Genomic DNA, 14,001 nt, shown 5'->3' on the forward strand with positions numbered 1-14,001 from the left:
GTTCCTGTTTCTTAGCATCCTGACCAGCATTTGTTGTTGTCTGTGTTTTGCTTTTTAGCCATTCTAACAGGTGTGTAGTTGTGTCTCATTGTTTTAATTTGTGGTTCCCTAATGACATAGGATGTTGAGCATCTTTTTCTATGCTTATTTGCCATCTGTTCTTCTTCTTTGGTGAGGGAATTTAAATGTTTCAGCTTAGCCCCTAAAGTCCTTTATAATGTGGTTTTACCTGGCATTGTGCCCTGCCGCTACCTCACACACTCAAATTCTATTAAATTACTCACAGTGCCCAAAACAGACAATGCTTTCTACATCTTGCCCCACCTTAACCAACATTTTGGCTTTCCCTCCTTAACTCCTTGTGGTGGTTTGGAGCTGTATGTGCCCCAGAAAAACATGTTCTTAAATTTAATCCATTTCTGTGGTGTGGACATTTTGATGAGGTTATTTCAGTTAAGGGATGACCCACTGTTCTGGTTTGCTAACGCTGCCAAAATGCAATATACCAGAAATGGATTGGCTTTTACAATGGGGGTTTATTAGTTCACAAATTTAAAGTTGTAAGGTCATGAAAAGTGTCCAAACTAAGGCATCAATAAGAGGATACCTCCACTGAAGAAAGGCTGATAGCACCCGGAACACTTCTGTCAGCTGGACCTTTGCGTCTGCTGGTCCTTTGCTCCCAGGTTACTTTACTTTCAGCTTCTGATTTCAGTGGCTTTCTCTTTAAGCATCTAGGGGTCCTGTCTTAACTTCTCCAGGGCAAACTCCGGGCTTCATCTTTTAGCTTAGCATCTCCAAATGTCTTTCTGTCTGCATCTCCAAGCGTCTGGGTCCAGCTCTGAGTTCTCTCTCCCTGAGCTCTCTAAAAGAATCCGGTAAACTAAATAAGACCCACCTTGAATAGGCAGGGTCACATCTCAATGGAAATAATCTAATCAAAAGGTCTCACCCACAGGAGGTCTGTCCCCACAAGAGTGGGTTAAAAGAACATAGTCTTTTATGGGTTACATAACAGATTCAAACCAGCACACCCACCTCATTCAGGGTGGGTCTTAATCCTATTAATGGAGTTTCTTATACGTGTGTTGAAATTCAGACACAGAGAGAAAAAGCCACAGAGACAAGCCAGAAACTGAAATTCAACAGAACCTGAAAGAGACTGAAGAGACCCAGAGACATGCCAGGTGCCTTGCCATGAAGATAAAGGGTAAAAACTGTGAGCTTGACAACCTGTAATAGAATGTGCCCGGAATATCAGATTTGTTTAATGTGGGCTTTACACTGAACCCTGGATGTGTGCTAAAAATATAACCGTTTATATCTAGTTCTAACAACTAGGGATTAAAATTTTTAAAGAGAGAGAGGAGGAGGAGGAGGAGGAATTTTGTTTTATTCCACATTTAGTGAAAGAGACAGATGTATGAAACAAGTTTTGGGTTATGCTGGAGGAATGACATAACTGGGATAATCAGTCTTGAATACGAACTACCATTTCTCAGAAGGTGCAGTAGCTGCCTGGGAGCAGGACAAGGACTGAATGACTCAGGGTTGCTTCTGGGTGGAGGGCCACCCCACCCCATGGAGACCTGCCCCTTGGTGTCCTTCAGTGAGGGGTCTGGCAGCAAAGGGGAAGAGTAGTGTTGGGCAGGAAGGGATGGCCATTATGTCGGAGGACACTGAGACCCCAAGAAGAGAATACTAGAAGGTCATACAGCTCCTTATTGTACATGCATTTCATTTCTTCATCTATTCAACTATTATTTACTGCACACCCACTATGTGCTACAGGCTGGAATATAACTCTGAACAAATAGACCTTCTTCTGGCCCTAATGCAGGGAAACCCTGTACTGGAAGATGCAGGTGTATCTGGAGACGCCTTCCCATCTGCCTTCCCCTGGTCTCCAGCCCAGAGGAAACCATTTCTAAGAGGAGCTGCCTCCAGGCTGCAAACTCTTCAAGGGCAGGCTGCTGGGTGCTTTCACTTTTGTCTCCCTACCACCCAGCATGCACAGTAAATGGTCAATACATTTAAATTTAATTAAGTACAGCTAATAGGCAATCACTTTAGATCAAAGCAGTAATATTTATTACAGGCTTCTTCATCCCTCAAAGTAAGCTCATGCAGATGGGTCCTGCTTACATCTGGTAGGGAAAGAAACATCTAAAAAATAATTTGTTGGGGTATCACGAAGAGGCCCCAGGACAACTCAAAGGCAACAGAGCAGTTTTCCTGGAAGACTAAGCATGATGTCTCCATAAGGGGAAACTCCTTTTTACATGTCACAGAAAGTTGAAATATCAAGACATCACCCTCTCTCAAATGTTTTCAGGGTTGTTTGTCATTAGCTAGATACCATCTGAGGATTTGAATTCTCTGTCTATACAAAATAAGTAAAACCCTTTAACACATAAAATGCATTTTTGAAAAACCGGAAATGATGGCAACAGTTCCTGTAACTAAAAGGAAACAGTTCCTGTAATTAAAAGGAGACAAGATCAAAAACCCAACCATGGAATTGAAATCTGCAACTTTCCTTTGGGTTAATGGGCTGTACTTCCCTGGCAGGACGCTGGCTAGGGGAGGTCTCACATAAGCAGAGCCCACTGCCCCACCCAGTCCATTTTAAAAATCATTTACCAAGCAATCTATGTTTACTTTTCAAATCTCCCCAGTGGAGTGGTGAGGGAGGGTGGTCATGACCTTGGACCCTTTTCCAAAGGACCCAGGGTTATGACATCCCAGGGAGCTGATCCCCAAGGGTGGGGCAGCTGAATTTTTCCTGCAGAAATCATCATCCCAGATTTTCAGGCAAAGTGCATATCCCTCCTGCCCCCCTCACTCATTGCCCACAGAGACCACCCGGAGCCACCAGCAAGGACAGAAGCCACTGATGCAGGGGCCAGAGATTGTCCTTTTCCAAACAGGCAAAAGGCACTTAGCTGAGAGTTGACATCCCTCCCTCAGGTAAACGTAATCCATGGTGGAAACCAAGGGGCTGGTTCCTGGGCTTTGTTCTGGTGAGCTCTGCAGCATCTAGAGATAAATGTCTCTCATCAGAGACAATGTTAATTACCAACATTGGTAAAAATGGACATGAAGTTTGACGACAAACATCAAAACCCTTTTAAATGTTGATACTGGGATTTGCTCTGGAATTTGTGCCCTGCAGTGATTGTACATGTGGGCAAAGTTTCACAACAACGCTTTCTTGGAAATGCTGCTTATCATGGTGAAAACTTGGAAAATCCTAAATACAAGGGGTGGGGGAAGGGAATGATTAAGTAAATTATGGAAAATCTACCCATGAGATTATGCCTTAATTAAAAATGATCATTGTGAATACTACATAGCAATAGAGGAAAAGGCTTCTTGATAAGATGTTAAGTAAAATTAGAAGGATAATACATTGACAGCCTCGGCTGTCAAGAAGGCTGAGCAAGAAGATGAAGGGCTTCACCCTCCCATAGATGCTTTGAACAACCAGCAAGAACCGGCAGAAACACCTTTCTCAAAGCTCCAGAAAATGGTTAAAGGACTGCAGTCAGAGGACCAGCGCCAAATCAAGGAAAAGGTCCCTTAAAGGCGATGGAAATTTCCCCGCATGTCCTTTCTCTTTCTCACCCCTCACCGTCCCAGCATGGAGCCAGCCCACACCCCCAGGGTGGGTTCCTGATGCCCGTTCCTAGGGAGCAGATTTATGTTGTGTATGTGTTTCCACAATCAGAAAAGCGGTAGAGAAACTAAAGAGAGAGTGACAATTAAATACAATACACGATACTGGGTGGGGATCTAAGAATGGAGGAGAAAAGGCTCAAAAGGACATTAGTGGACATAGGAAAAAACTGGAGTATAGACTGCAAGCTTTATATCAATGCTAAATTTCTTGACCATTTCAAGACATTCTTATCTTTTTGATAACTGCACATAAGTTGATTACATAAATGAAAGTCCTTGTTCATAGGAATTGTGCATGGAAGTGTTACATGTTCAAGGAGTACAGGTGTGAACCTGCTCTCCAATGTTCAGAAAATGTAGATGATGGACAGTAGATATACAATGATACTTCAAAGGTGGCAAAAAGTTAAAACTGGTGGATCTGGGTATTTGGGGTAGGGGTATATTGGAGTTCTCTGTATAGGGTTTGTATTATTTTTGCAACTGTCTCCTAAGTTTGAAATTATCTCAAGATACAAAGTTACGAAAAGCAGGATACCAAATTGTGAGTTTACTACAAATAAAGAATGTGCCGCCTGCATATGAATAAGCCCGGATGGGGGGAGGGAGGTAAAGTTATCCCCGTTTTAGCATATGGGTTAACTTTTTGCTATTATCTGAACTTTCAGGGCAATTATTAAATTGTTCTAATATTTAATGGGGAGGTGGGAAGCTGGGAGAAGTCTCTAGAGAATTCTGTTTTGACGATGTGCACATCACTGGAGAATTAAAGGTGTTTAATATTCTGCCTGTGTTATATATTAAAATACTAGGTATGCTTTGCATTTACGTTTAAAAAGATATATAAAAATGTATTTTTTTAAAAGTCCGTCAGAATCGACACCTTCTTTTCAAAATGCATCACCTTTCTTCCTCCTCACCAGAAAATCAGTAGCAGGGAAACCTCTTGAACTTCACTTTTGAGCCGCAGGCCCACCCCGAGGGGCGAGGCGGGGTCTTCATGCAAGCGCCTTGCCCAGCCCCGGGGCATGGCCCGCCGAGCGCCCGCTGGCGGAGGTCTGCAAACGGCGGCGGCCTGGACGGGGCGGGGCCGAGGGCGTGCCCGGCCGCTGTCTGCCAGCCCCGACCCCATGGGAGCCTCCGCGAGCCTGGTCCGTCTGCGGCAGGGGCTGTGCGCCGCGCGTCCGGCCCCCGGCGTCCCGAGAGCCGAGGCCCGCGTGGCCATGACCCAGGTATGCAGGGGGTGCTGGGGGGTGGGGGGCGTCTGCAGGGGGCGCCATCCTGGGAGGAGCCCGCCCCTCTTCCCGGGAGCGGTTTCCCCGGGTGCTGCCTTCACGTGGAGCTCCCGGGAGCCGTCCCGGGACGGAGACTCGTCCCCTGCTGGCGCTGGCCGAGTTTTCAAGGCTGCGCAAAGGCTGAAGGCCAGCAGCCTTCTGCTTGGCTGCTGGACTTTGGGAAGGAGGATGAGCACTGGGAGGGACTCGAGTCTCGGTCGTCCAGAATGTCACACCTGGGGAGCTGAGCAGCTAGTCAGCCTCAGTATATGGGGCTGGGGGTGGGGTCACCTTTGTCAAGCTCCAACACAGACCTCTGCCCTCCGAGTGCCCCGGGGGATGGCAGGCGGCATCGCTGAGAACAGCGCTGTGTCTTGCGCCCCTTTGCCATCCTCCACGGCAGACCTCACGGGACCCCACCACGGGCTGCAGGGGAAAAGGTCCCTGTACGAGTTTTCTGCCTTCTGGGATCTGAGCGGGAGCGCACGGGACCCGGACCCCAGCAAGGGGTGGTTTCCAAGGTGTCCCGGTCTCCTGGTTGGGAGCCTCACTTTTTTTGATTGTAATCTGTGATAAAAGGGTTATGACTTTGGGATTTGCCTGGATCAATCCCAGTGATCTCCTGTTCCTCTACAGTTTGCAAGTAAATTCTGAGCCACCCCATCCTCGGTGGCTTCCTTTTACAGAAACATCAGCCCTCTGCTCCCACATCAGGCTCTGAACCCTTCTCTGGCATATTTTAAAACGCTGCCTGTGTTTCTCTGAATGAGTTCAGCAGCAGTTATGTGTGAAGGAAAGAAAGGCGGATTTTATTAAATCCCTATCCACGCCACCACGACCCAGCCAGAACACGTCCTCCGCCCCCAACGTTATTTATAAACTGTACCTTGAAGGGAGGGAATGTTGGCTTCTAAGCCACCACCCCTACATTCTAATGTTAACTACTTGCTGAATAGCTCGCGGTAGCCTTAGGCAAGTTGCTTAACTTCTCTGAAGCTGTTTGCTTACCTGCAAAATGATGTGCAGTGCAAAGCGTTTAGGGGAAGGATCAACAAAGCCAGGTAGATCAAAGGGCTCAGCACAGTCCCTGATGATTTAGCTCCCTCCCCCGCAAGAGCTGGAAGCCCTTTGAGTAATCTCAAAATATGCATGTCTGGCACCGATGAATTGTAGTAAGACTTGCACGTGGAATAACATCCGTCTTTCACTCGGTCCAAAGGGAATCTGTGGCACTGGGGATATAAAAATGAATATAGCTTCTTTTACCAAGGTCTGGGGGCTGGAAAGGGCACAGAAAGGTGAAAAATTACTGGAATCAATTGATAAATGCAATAATAACAAATGTCAGCTCACTTAATTATTATAACCCTACAAGGAATGGCACAGTTATTCACCCCCTACGATGGATAAGGAGAGTGAGGCACAGAGCTTTTCCAAATTTACACAGCTGCAAAGTGGCAGAGAGATACACACCCAGGCAGGCTTGCCCCCAGTTCCATGCACGTAACCATTTGTACTAAATACATTTCCCTTGCTCAGTGAGGAAAGCCCGTGGACCTCTAGAGGAGTCAGGCTTAAATCTGCGTGGGAACCTGCAGATCAGGAGGGTGTGTAGGATTTTGGTGGCCAGAGATGGTGGGAAAGTCATTCCAGGTACACAGTTTGAGCAGAAGGGCAGGGCTTGAAAGCCAAAGGCCAAACTGAGAGGCAGATCTGGAGAGGATGTGACGAAAAGTCAGGAGAGGCAGGTAATGGAAGTGGAGGTTTCCTAAGTCTGACTTACTTCATTATGGGAAAAGTATAACTCTGGCATTTGGGGTGATACGTTTTTCCGGAAAGCCAGTTCTTCCTTGCATCGGAGACCCCAAGGAAACTTTCAGTTTGCTGTTGAGGGAGCCCAAACTTCCAACTCCCAAGCTCTCTCTGTTGGTCTTGCAGAAAAGCCAACTTCTTGCCAACAATTCCCTTTTCTCCATACTTATCACAGAATTCATGGGCTTTAATTAAGACCCATAAATATTTACCAGTGTCAGTTTGATGTGACTCTGTGGTTGACAATACAGAAGTTCAGCAAGTTGGAGAATATTGGAGTCCAGAGAGGGAAAGCAACTTACTCAGAGTCACAGAAAGTTAGTGGCAAAGACAAGATGCATCAGAGGCAGAATTGTGCCAAGCACCTCCCAAGAAGTAGTTTGGGTCCTGTGAGCAGAAGAAGCTTTGGAAATATTCACGTAATTTCTGTTCCAGCTTTCAGATTAGTGTGGTGTGGACAATCACCTGACCTTGCAAACAAAAGAGCATCCAAACATGAATCGTTTTGACTAAATGAACTTTTGAATGTTTCCATTCCACTCTTGCCTTGCACTGTTAGGGTTCTGCATAGCAGATTTATTGAGCCAGAGGTTTCGAGTCTCAAGCAAGGACCCGGCACTTTGCTTTCCTTGACCACAACAGTCTCACGCAGTAGGGATCATCCTTGTGATTTTGAGGAGGGGATTGAAGTTGTGAAAGGTGAAGCAACCTGCTCAAGTTTGCCCAGACTGTAAGTGGCTGAGTTGGGATTTGAATGTAGATCTGGGTGATTCGAAAGCCCAGGCTGCGTCCAGGGTACCTGTCTGTGTCTCATAAAGGAACGCATCCATCCGCTCTTGCTAACAACCAAGCCTGGTTCCTGGTGAACATCCCACACCTTCCAAATGTGCTGCTTCTCATGTTTTCCCATGGCACTCGACTCACCACACCAAGTGGCAAAATGTGGGTATCCTGTGACCCATTTCCCGCCCTGCGCTGATAGGCATTTTCAGTTTCACCGAGAATTTTGCATTTGGGTGAAAACAGAGCCTCTTAAACTATCTGTGGTGAAGGAGCAATTCCTTTTATAATTTATAATTTTCAGTCCATCACACACCGTTAATAAACAAATTCCTAGAGTAATAAAATGAATAAAAGGCAAAGATATACAAAACACAAGGTCAAATCTCTACTTTTAGAGATAATTGCAGGTTCACACATAATTGTGAGAAATAATTCAAGAACTCCCGTGTTCCCTTCATGCAGTTTGCCCAATGGTTGCATCTTGCAGAACTATAGGACATTACGTCAATCAGAATATTGACATGGATACAGGCAAGATACAGAACATTTCCAACACCACAAGGATCCCTTGTGTTGGCTTACTGTAGTCAACCCACCCACATATGTCTGCCTTCTTCCTCCTTTCCCAATCCCAGGTAACAACAAATATGCTCTCCATCTCTATAATTTTATCTTTTAAAGAATATTGTATAAATAGAATCATACTATATGTAACCTTTTGGGATTCACTTTTTTGCACTCAACATAGCTCCCTGGAAATTCAGCCAGGTATCAATAGTTCATTCCTTTTTGTTGCTGAATAGTATCCTCTGTGTGACTCCACCACAGTTTGATGAACCATTCGCACGTAGAAGGACATCTGGGTTATTTCCACTTTTCGGCAATTAAGGATAAAGTGGCTATAAACATCGGTGTACAAGCTTTCTGCAAACATAGGTCTTTATTTCTCTGGCATTAATGCTCAGGGGTGCAAATGCTGGGCCATGCTGAGTTTTTTAAAGAATGGTCAAACTGTTTTAAAGAGCAGCTGTACCAATTTACGTTCCCACCAGCAATGGATGGATGTGTAATCCAGTTTCTCTGCATCCTCACCAACATTTGGTGTTATCACTTATTTTTTTTCCTTTTTTTTTTCCCATAGGTGTGCGGTGATATCTCGTTGTGGTTTAATTTGCATTTCCCTAATGGCTAGTGATGTTGACCATCTTTTCACGTGCTTATTTGCCATCTGTACATCCTCTCCAGTGAAATGTCTGTTCATTTCTTTTGCCCGTAATTGGATTTTTTCTTTTAATGTTGAGTTTTGCTAGTTCTTTACATATTCTACATACCAGTCCTTGGTGTTTTGCAGATCTGCAACTTGCAAATATTTTTTCTGTCATTCTATAGTTTGTCTTTTCATTTTCTTATTAGGGTCTTTCACACAGCAAATGTTTTTAACTTTGATAAAGTTCAGTTTAATAATTTTTCTTTTAATGGCTCATCCCCTCGGTGTCAGGTCTAAGAATTTTTTGCCTCAGCCTATATTCCACAGATTTTATCCTATATATATATATATTTTTTTTTTTTCCTAAAAGTTTTATAATTTTAAGTTTTACATTTAAATCTGTGATCCCTCTGAGTTAATTTTTTGTATAAGGTTGAGTTTTAGGTCAAGGTTTTTGTGTTTTCATGTTTTTCTGCCTAGGGATATCCAGTTTCTCCAGCACCATTTATTGAAAAGGCTGTCTTTTCTTCATTGAATTGCTTTTTCACCTTTGTCAAAAATAGGTTGAATATATTTCTGTGGGTCTGTTTTTGGTTCTCTGTTCTGGGTCTGTTTTTGGTTCTCTGTTCTGTTACATTGATCTCTGTATCGATCCCTCCACCAATTCCACACGGTCTTGATTATGGTAGCTATATAATAAGTCTTGAAATCTGGTAGATTGGTTCTTGCCACCTTTGTTCTTTTTTATAACTGTTTTGGCTATTCTAATCCCTTTTCCTTTCCATATGCATTTTAAAATGATATTGTCTGTATCTATAAAAAAATCTTGTTTCTTTGATTGGAATTTCATTAAACTCATCAGTCATTTTGGAGAGAATTGACATCTAATGACGAGTCTTCCAATCCATGAACACAGCATTTCTCTCCATTTATTTAGATCTTCTTTTATTTCTTTCATTAGCATTTTGTAGCTTTTAGCATACAAGTCCTGTACATGTTTTGTTAGATATATACCATTTTTTTTGTTATAAATAATATTGCATTTTAACTTTAATTTCCATGTGTTCATTGTTAGTATATAGAAATATAATTGATTTTCGTATGTTTATCTTGTGTCTTGCAACCTTGCTGAAATGGCTTATTAGTTCTAGGATGCAGGTTTTTTTTTTTTTTTAATAGATTCTTTGCGATTTTCTATGTAGATAACATGTCATTTCCAAATAGGGTAGTCGTGCTTCTTCCCTTCCAATTTGTTATGTCTTTTATTTCCTTTTCTTGACTTACTGCACTGTTAGAACTTCCAACATGATGTTTAATAGGAGAGGCGAGAGGGACATCCTTGCCTTTTCTGGGATGTTAGGGAAAAAAGATTCAGTCTTTCACCATCAAATATGTTATTAGCTGTAGCGTGTTTGTAGATGCTTTTTTTGTGGGATTGAGGAAGTTCCCTTCTATTCCTAGTGTATGGAAAAATTTTGTTCTGAATGGGTGTTGAATGTTGTCAAGTGCTTTTTTTTCTGAATAAACTGATAAGATCATGTGATTTTTTTCTTTCTTTACCTGTTAATATGGATGGTTACAATGAATGATTTTCAAGTATTTAATCAGTCTTCATCTCTGGAATAAACCCCACTTGGTCATGGCATGTAATTCTTTTTATTTATTGCTGAATTCTATTTGCTAATGTTATGTTAAGGATTTTTGCATCTCTTTTCATGAGGGATCTGGTTCTATAGTGTCTTTGATTTTGGTATCAGTACCATACTAGTTGTACAATGTTATACGTGACAAATGTCACACAGTAGGTTGCCTTACATAAAAATTTATTGGCACACATTTTTGGAAGCTTAGATGTCCATAATCAAGGTGGTAGCAAGTCCATGCTCTCTTCCCAAAGTCTGTGGCATTCTGGTGCTTGCTTTCAGCAATCCTTGGGGTTCCTTGGCTTGCAGCTCTGCCTCCTGTCTCATGGCCATCTCTCCTTGCACCTGCTCTTCTGGTTTCTTCTCTTACTGACTGCATCCGAATTTCTTCCACTTATAAAGGACTCTAGTAACATGAAGTAAGGCCCACCCTGATTCAGTTGGGCTACACCTGAATAGGACTTTAGAATGTCCTGTTCACAGATGAGTCCACACCTTAACTGATAAAACATCTTCAAAGGGTTCTGTTTACAAATGGATTCACACCCATAAGAGTGTGGATTAAGTTTAAGAGCATGTCTTGAGGGGGTACATAATTCAATCTACCATAACTGGTTTCATAGAATGAATTGGGAAGTATTCCTTCCTTTTCTGTTTTCTGGAAAAGGATTGTATAGCATTGGTGTTAATTCTTCTTTAACCGTTTGGCAGAACTCCCCAATTAAATCATCTGGGCCCAGATTTTTATAAGAATAAAAATAAAAGTAGAAGTACGAAAGCACACCTGAAACATCCCATACTCCTTTTCCCTCCTTATTATTCATTTACTTTTGTCCCTATTTTTCTACTCATCTGTCCATACACTGGATAGAGGGAGTGTGAGCCAAAAGGTTTTCACAATCACAGTCACACTGTATAAGCTACATGGTTACACAGTTGTCTTCAAGAATCAAGGCTACTGGGTTGCAGTTGAACAGTTTCAGGTATTTCCTTCCAGCTATTCAAATACACTAGAAACTAAAAAGGGATATCTACATAATGTATAATAATAACCTCCAGAATAATCTCTCGACTCCATTTGAAATCTCTCAGCCACTGAAACTTTATTTTGTTTCATTTCTCTTCCTCCTTTTGGTCAAAAAGGCTTTCTCAACCCCACGAAGTTATGGGTCTGGGACGTTCTTGGCCTGGCTCTGCCTCAGCTTTAGGGGCTCTCTCACAGGCAGTGGCCTGTGTGAGGGACCAAGATGGCACCCCCCAGGCCTCCTCAGGCCTGCCTGCTCCCCTCCTCCGGGGGACCTGGGGCATCTGCAGGGCCCGACTTGGACTCAGGGGCTACCCCTGGGGCCACTCTGGTGCCTCTGCTCTTTGAGGCTTTTATCTGATTGACAGGAAAAATGTCCAGTGACTAATTAGATCCAAAGAGAGAGAAGCTTCAGATTGATTACACGAGGAGATTTGACCAAGATGGCCACCAGCTCTGAGGTTCAGGGGAGAGGGCTGCTCTGGCGCAGGTGGGCCTTGGGGGGAGCCCCAGGCCGGCCCCTCTCTGGCTGTCCATTTGCACGATGTTTGGAGTCTCAACGTTGTCTTCTTCTGCAGAACCTTCTTCAGAGAACTGGCTTATTCTTTGTGTATTTAAAATATTAGAGACATGTATACACCATACCCAGCCAGTTGCCTGATACATAGGAGGCAACAAATTAAAATTTAAAAATGTAGTTCTCTTTCTTTGGCTCTGCCTACTCCTAGCAGGTATATATTGCGTAAGGAAGGTCCCTGACTTAAAGAGGAAGATTCCAAGTGTCAGGAAGGGAAGTGACTTGCCCAACTCTTCCTTAACGAAATCCTTCTAGCTGGAAGGGTCAGTGCAGCTTCCTCTCCTGCTCTGGCAAAGAGCTACCCTCAAGCCTTAGGCCCTGACGAGTAGCCTTTGCCCTCTCTAGCCAATGCCCTTGCCTCCAGCCCATCTCCCTCTTCCATGGGCCACCCCTCCTCCCTGGGAGAGCAAAGTCTCAAGCAGAGCCCTGAGAAGGTGCCAGAAGTTACTGGAGGCTACCTGAAGGTGCCTCTGCCCTGAGCTAGGCACGGTGTGCGTATTGGGAGGACAGGCCCCAGGTGCCGCTGCCCGCCTGCAAACCTGGGCTCTGCTCTGTAGCCACGTGGCTTCAGCTAAGTGACCTCAACTTTCTGCACCTCAGTGTTTTGTCTATGAAGTGGCGCATTCAAAATTTTTAATGATTGATAGTGTTTCTGTTTTATTATTACTATTATTCTCACTCATAAAAGGCTTAGAGAGAGTTCCAGTCCTCTAAGAATTGACAGACTAGGAAATGTGGCAGCAGTTATCACCTGGTGGGATGTTACAGGACTCTCAGGGGGCGCTCAGAGGTGAGGAGCCATCCTCTTCAGCCTCGCTAGGGTTGACAGAGGCTGTATTGGAATTCATCAAAATTTATAGAAAAGAGAAAAAGAGAAGGAAGGGCCTTCCATGCAAAGGGCCAGAATAATCAAAGGAACGAATAAGGGAAAGGGAAGGATTTTCCGTGAATTGAGAGATACCAGGTGCCGAGACAAGGAGCACCTGTGTGGGCAGGTGAAGGGCATGCTGGGATGCTGGGAGATACACCAGAAAGGCCATGGGTGAGCGCCAGGCCTTGGAGGTCAGGGGGAAGCCCTTGACACCCCCAACACACCATCTGCTCAAACTGTCATGGTCAGCTATGTTATAGAATGTCATGTGCAGTTTAGCCTGTTGTGCAAATGTGTATTTGCATCCAGGCATGTTTGCACATGCATGTATGCACATGTGTATGTGCACTGTGCATGCAATCATGTGCACACATATGTGTGCCTGCGTGTGTGTGTGCACATGTGCGTAAAAGAATCATACACAGGGTGTCCTGCAAAACTGAACAGACACAGCTTACCGGAAAGTGATATCTTGAGAAAGTGTACTGTGCTTTTCTTGAGAAACTATACCCTACATTTCTTATGGCTTAAATTTTTTACGGAGTGTATAGATATCATTTTATAATCAGATAAATAAGAAAGCAATTTTAATTTTGCAGAAAATAAACTTGCTCCAATGCTGTTGTGATGAGCAGACTTCAGGAGGGAAACTGAAGGTGGGGAGCCTGTGCCTTTTGGGAGAGGAGTGAGAGCTTACAGGATACCCGTGGGTGGAGGTGGGGTGGTTGAAAAGGATGGGATGTGCAGGGCTGGTGAGGAGGGGCCTGGGAGGGCATGTGGGTGGGTGGTGGGGTCACCTGAAGGCTGAGCTATGGCCAATACCTCAGGGTTTCCTTCATCCTGGGTTAAAGCAGGGAAAGGCAGTTTAGGAACCTGTGCAGCCATGTAACCTGGGACAGGTTAGTAAACCTCTGGAATCCTGAGTTTTCTCATTTGTAAGATGTATGGCTAACAAAAATACCATCTTCATAGTTTTTAAGTGTAGGGTTTTTGTTTTGTTTTGTTTTGTTGCTTGGCATGTAATGTTCAATAAAATTAATATCCATATTATCACTATTAATAGTTTTTCCTCCCTGGGATGCTTGTTGGGAGAACAGAATACTTAAGAGCAAATGGCCCGTAAAATACA

At 43.9% G+C, this 14,001-nt stretch overlaps 1 protein-coding gene across 2 annotated transcripts in view; it reads left to right on the forward strand.

Annotated features, from left to right (window-relative positions):
• The first annotated feature begins 4,805 nt into the window (after positions 1–4,805).
• Positions 4,806–14,001, forward strand: part of TNS3 (tensin 3) — a 390,960-nt gene continuing 381,764 nt past the window's right edge. For both annotated transcript variants that reach the window (XR_005217079.1, XM_037837214.1), the window contains exon 1: positions 4,806–4,913. Coding sequence is in view for 1 of the 2 variants with exons in the window: in XM_037837214.1 (XP_037693142.1) it covers positions 4,812–4,913 (102 nt within the window). In the remaining variant the exon portion in view is untranslated. The remainder of the gene's footprint in view (positions 4,914–14,001) is intronic.

This window comes from Choloepus didactylus, chromosome 5, assembly GCF_015220235.1.
Source record: "Choloepus didactylus isolate mChoDid1 chromosome 5, mChoDid1.pri, whole genome shotgun sequence".
Classification (NCBI taxonomy): Eukaryota; Metazoa; Chordata; class Mammalia; order Pilosa; family Megalonychidae; genus Choloepus; species Choloepus didactylus.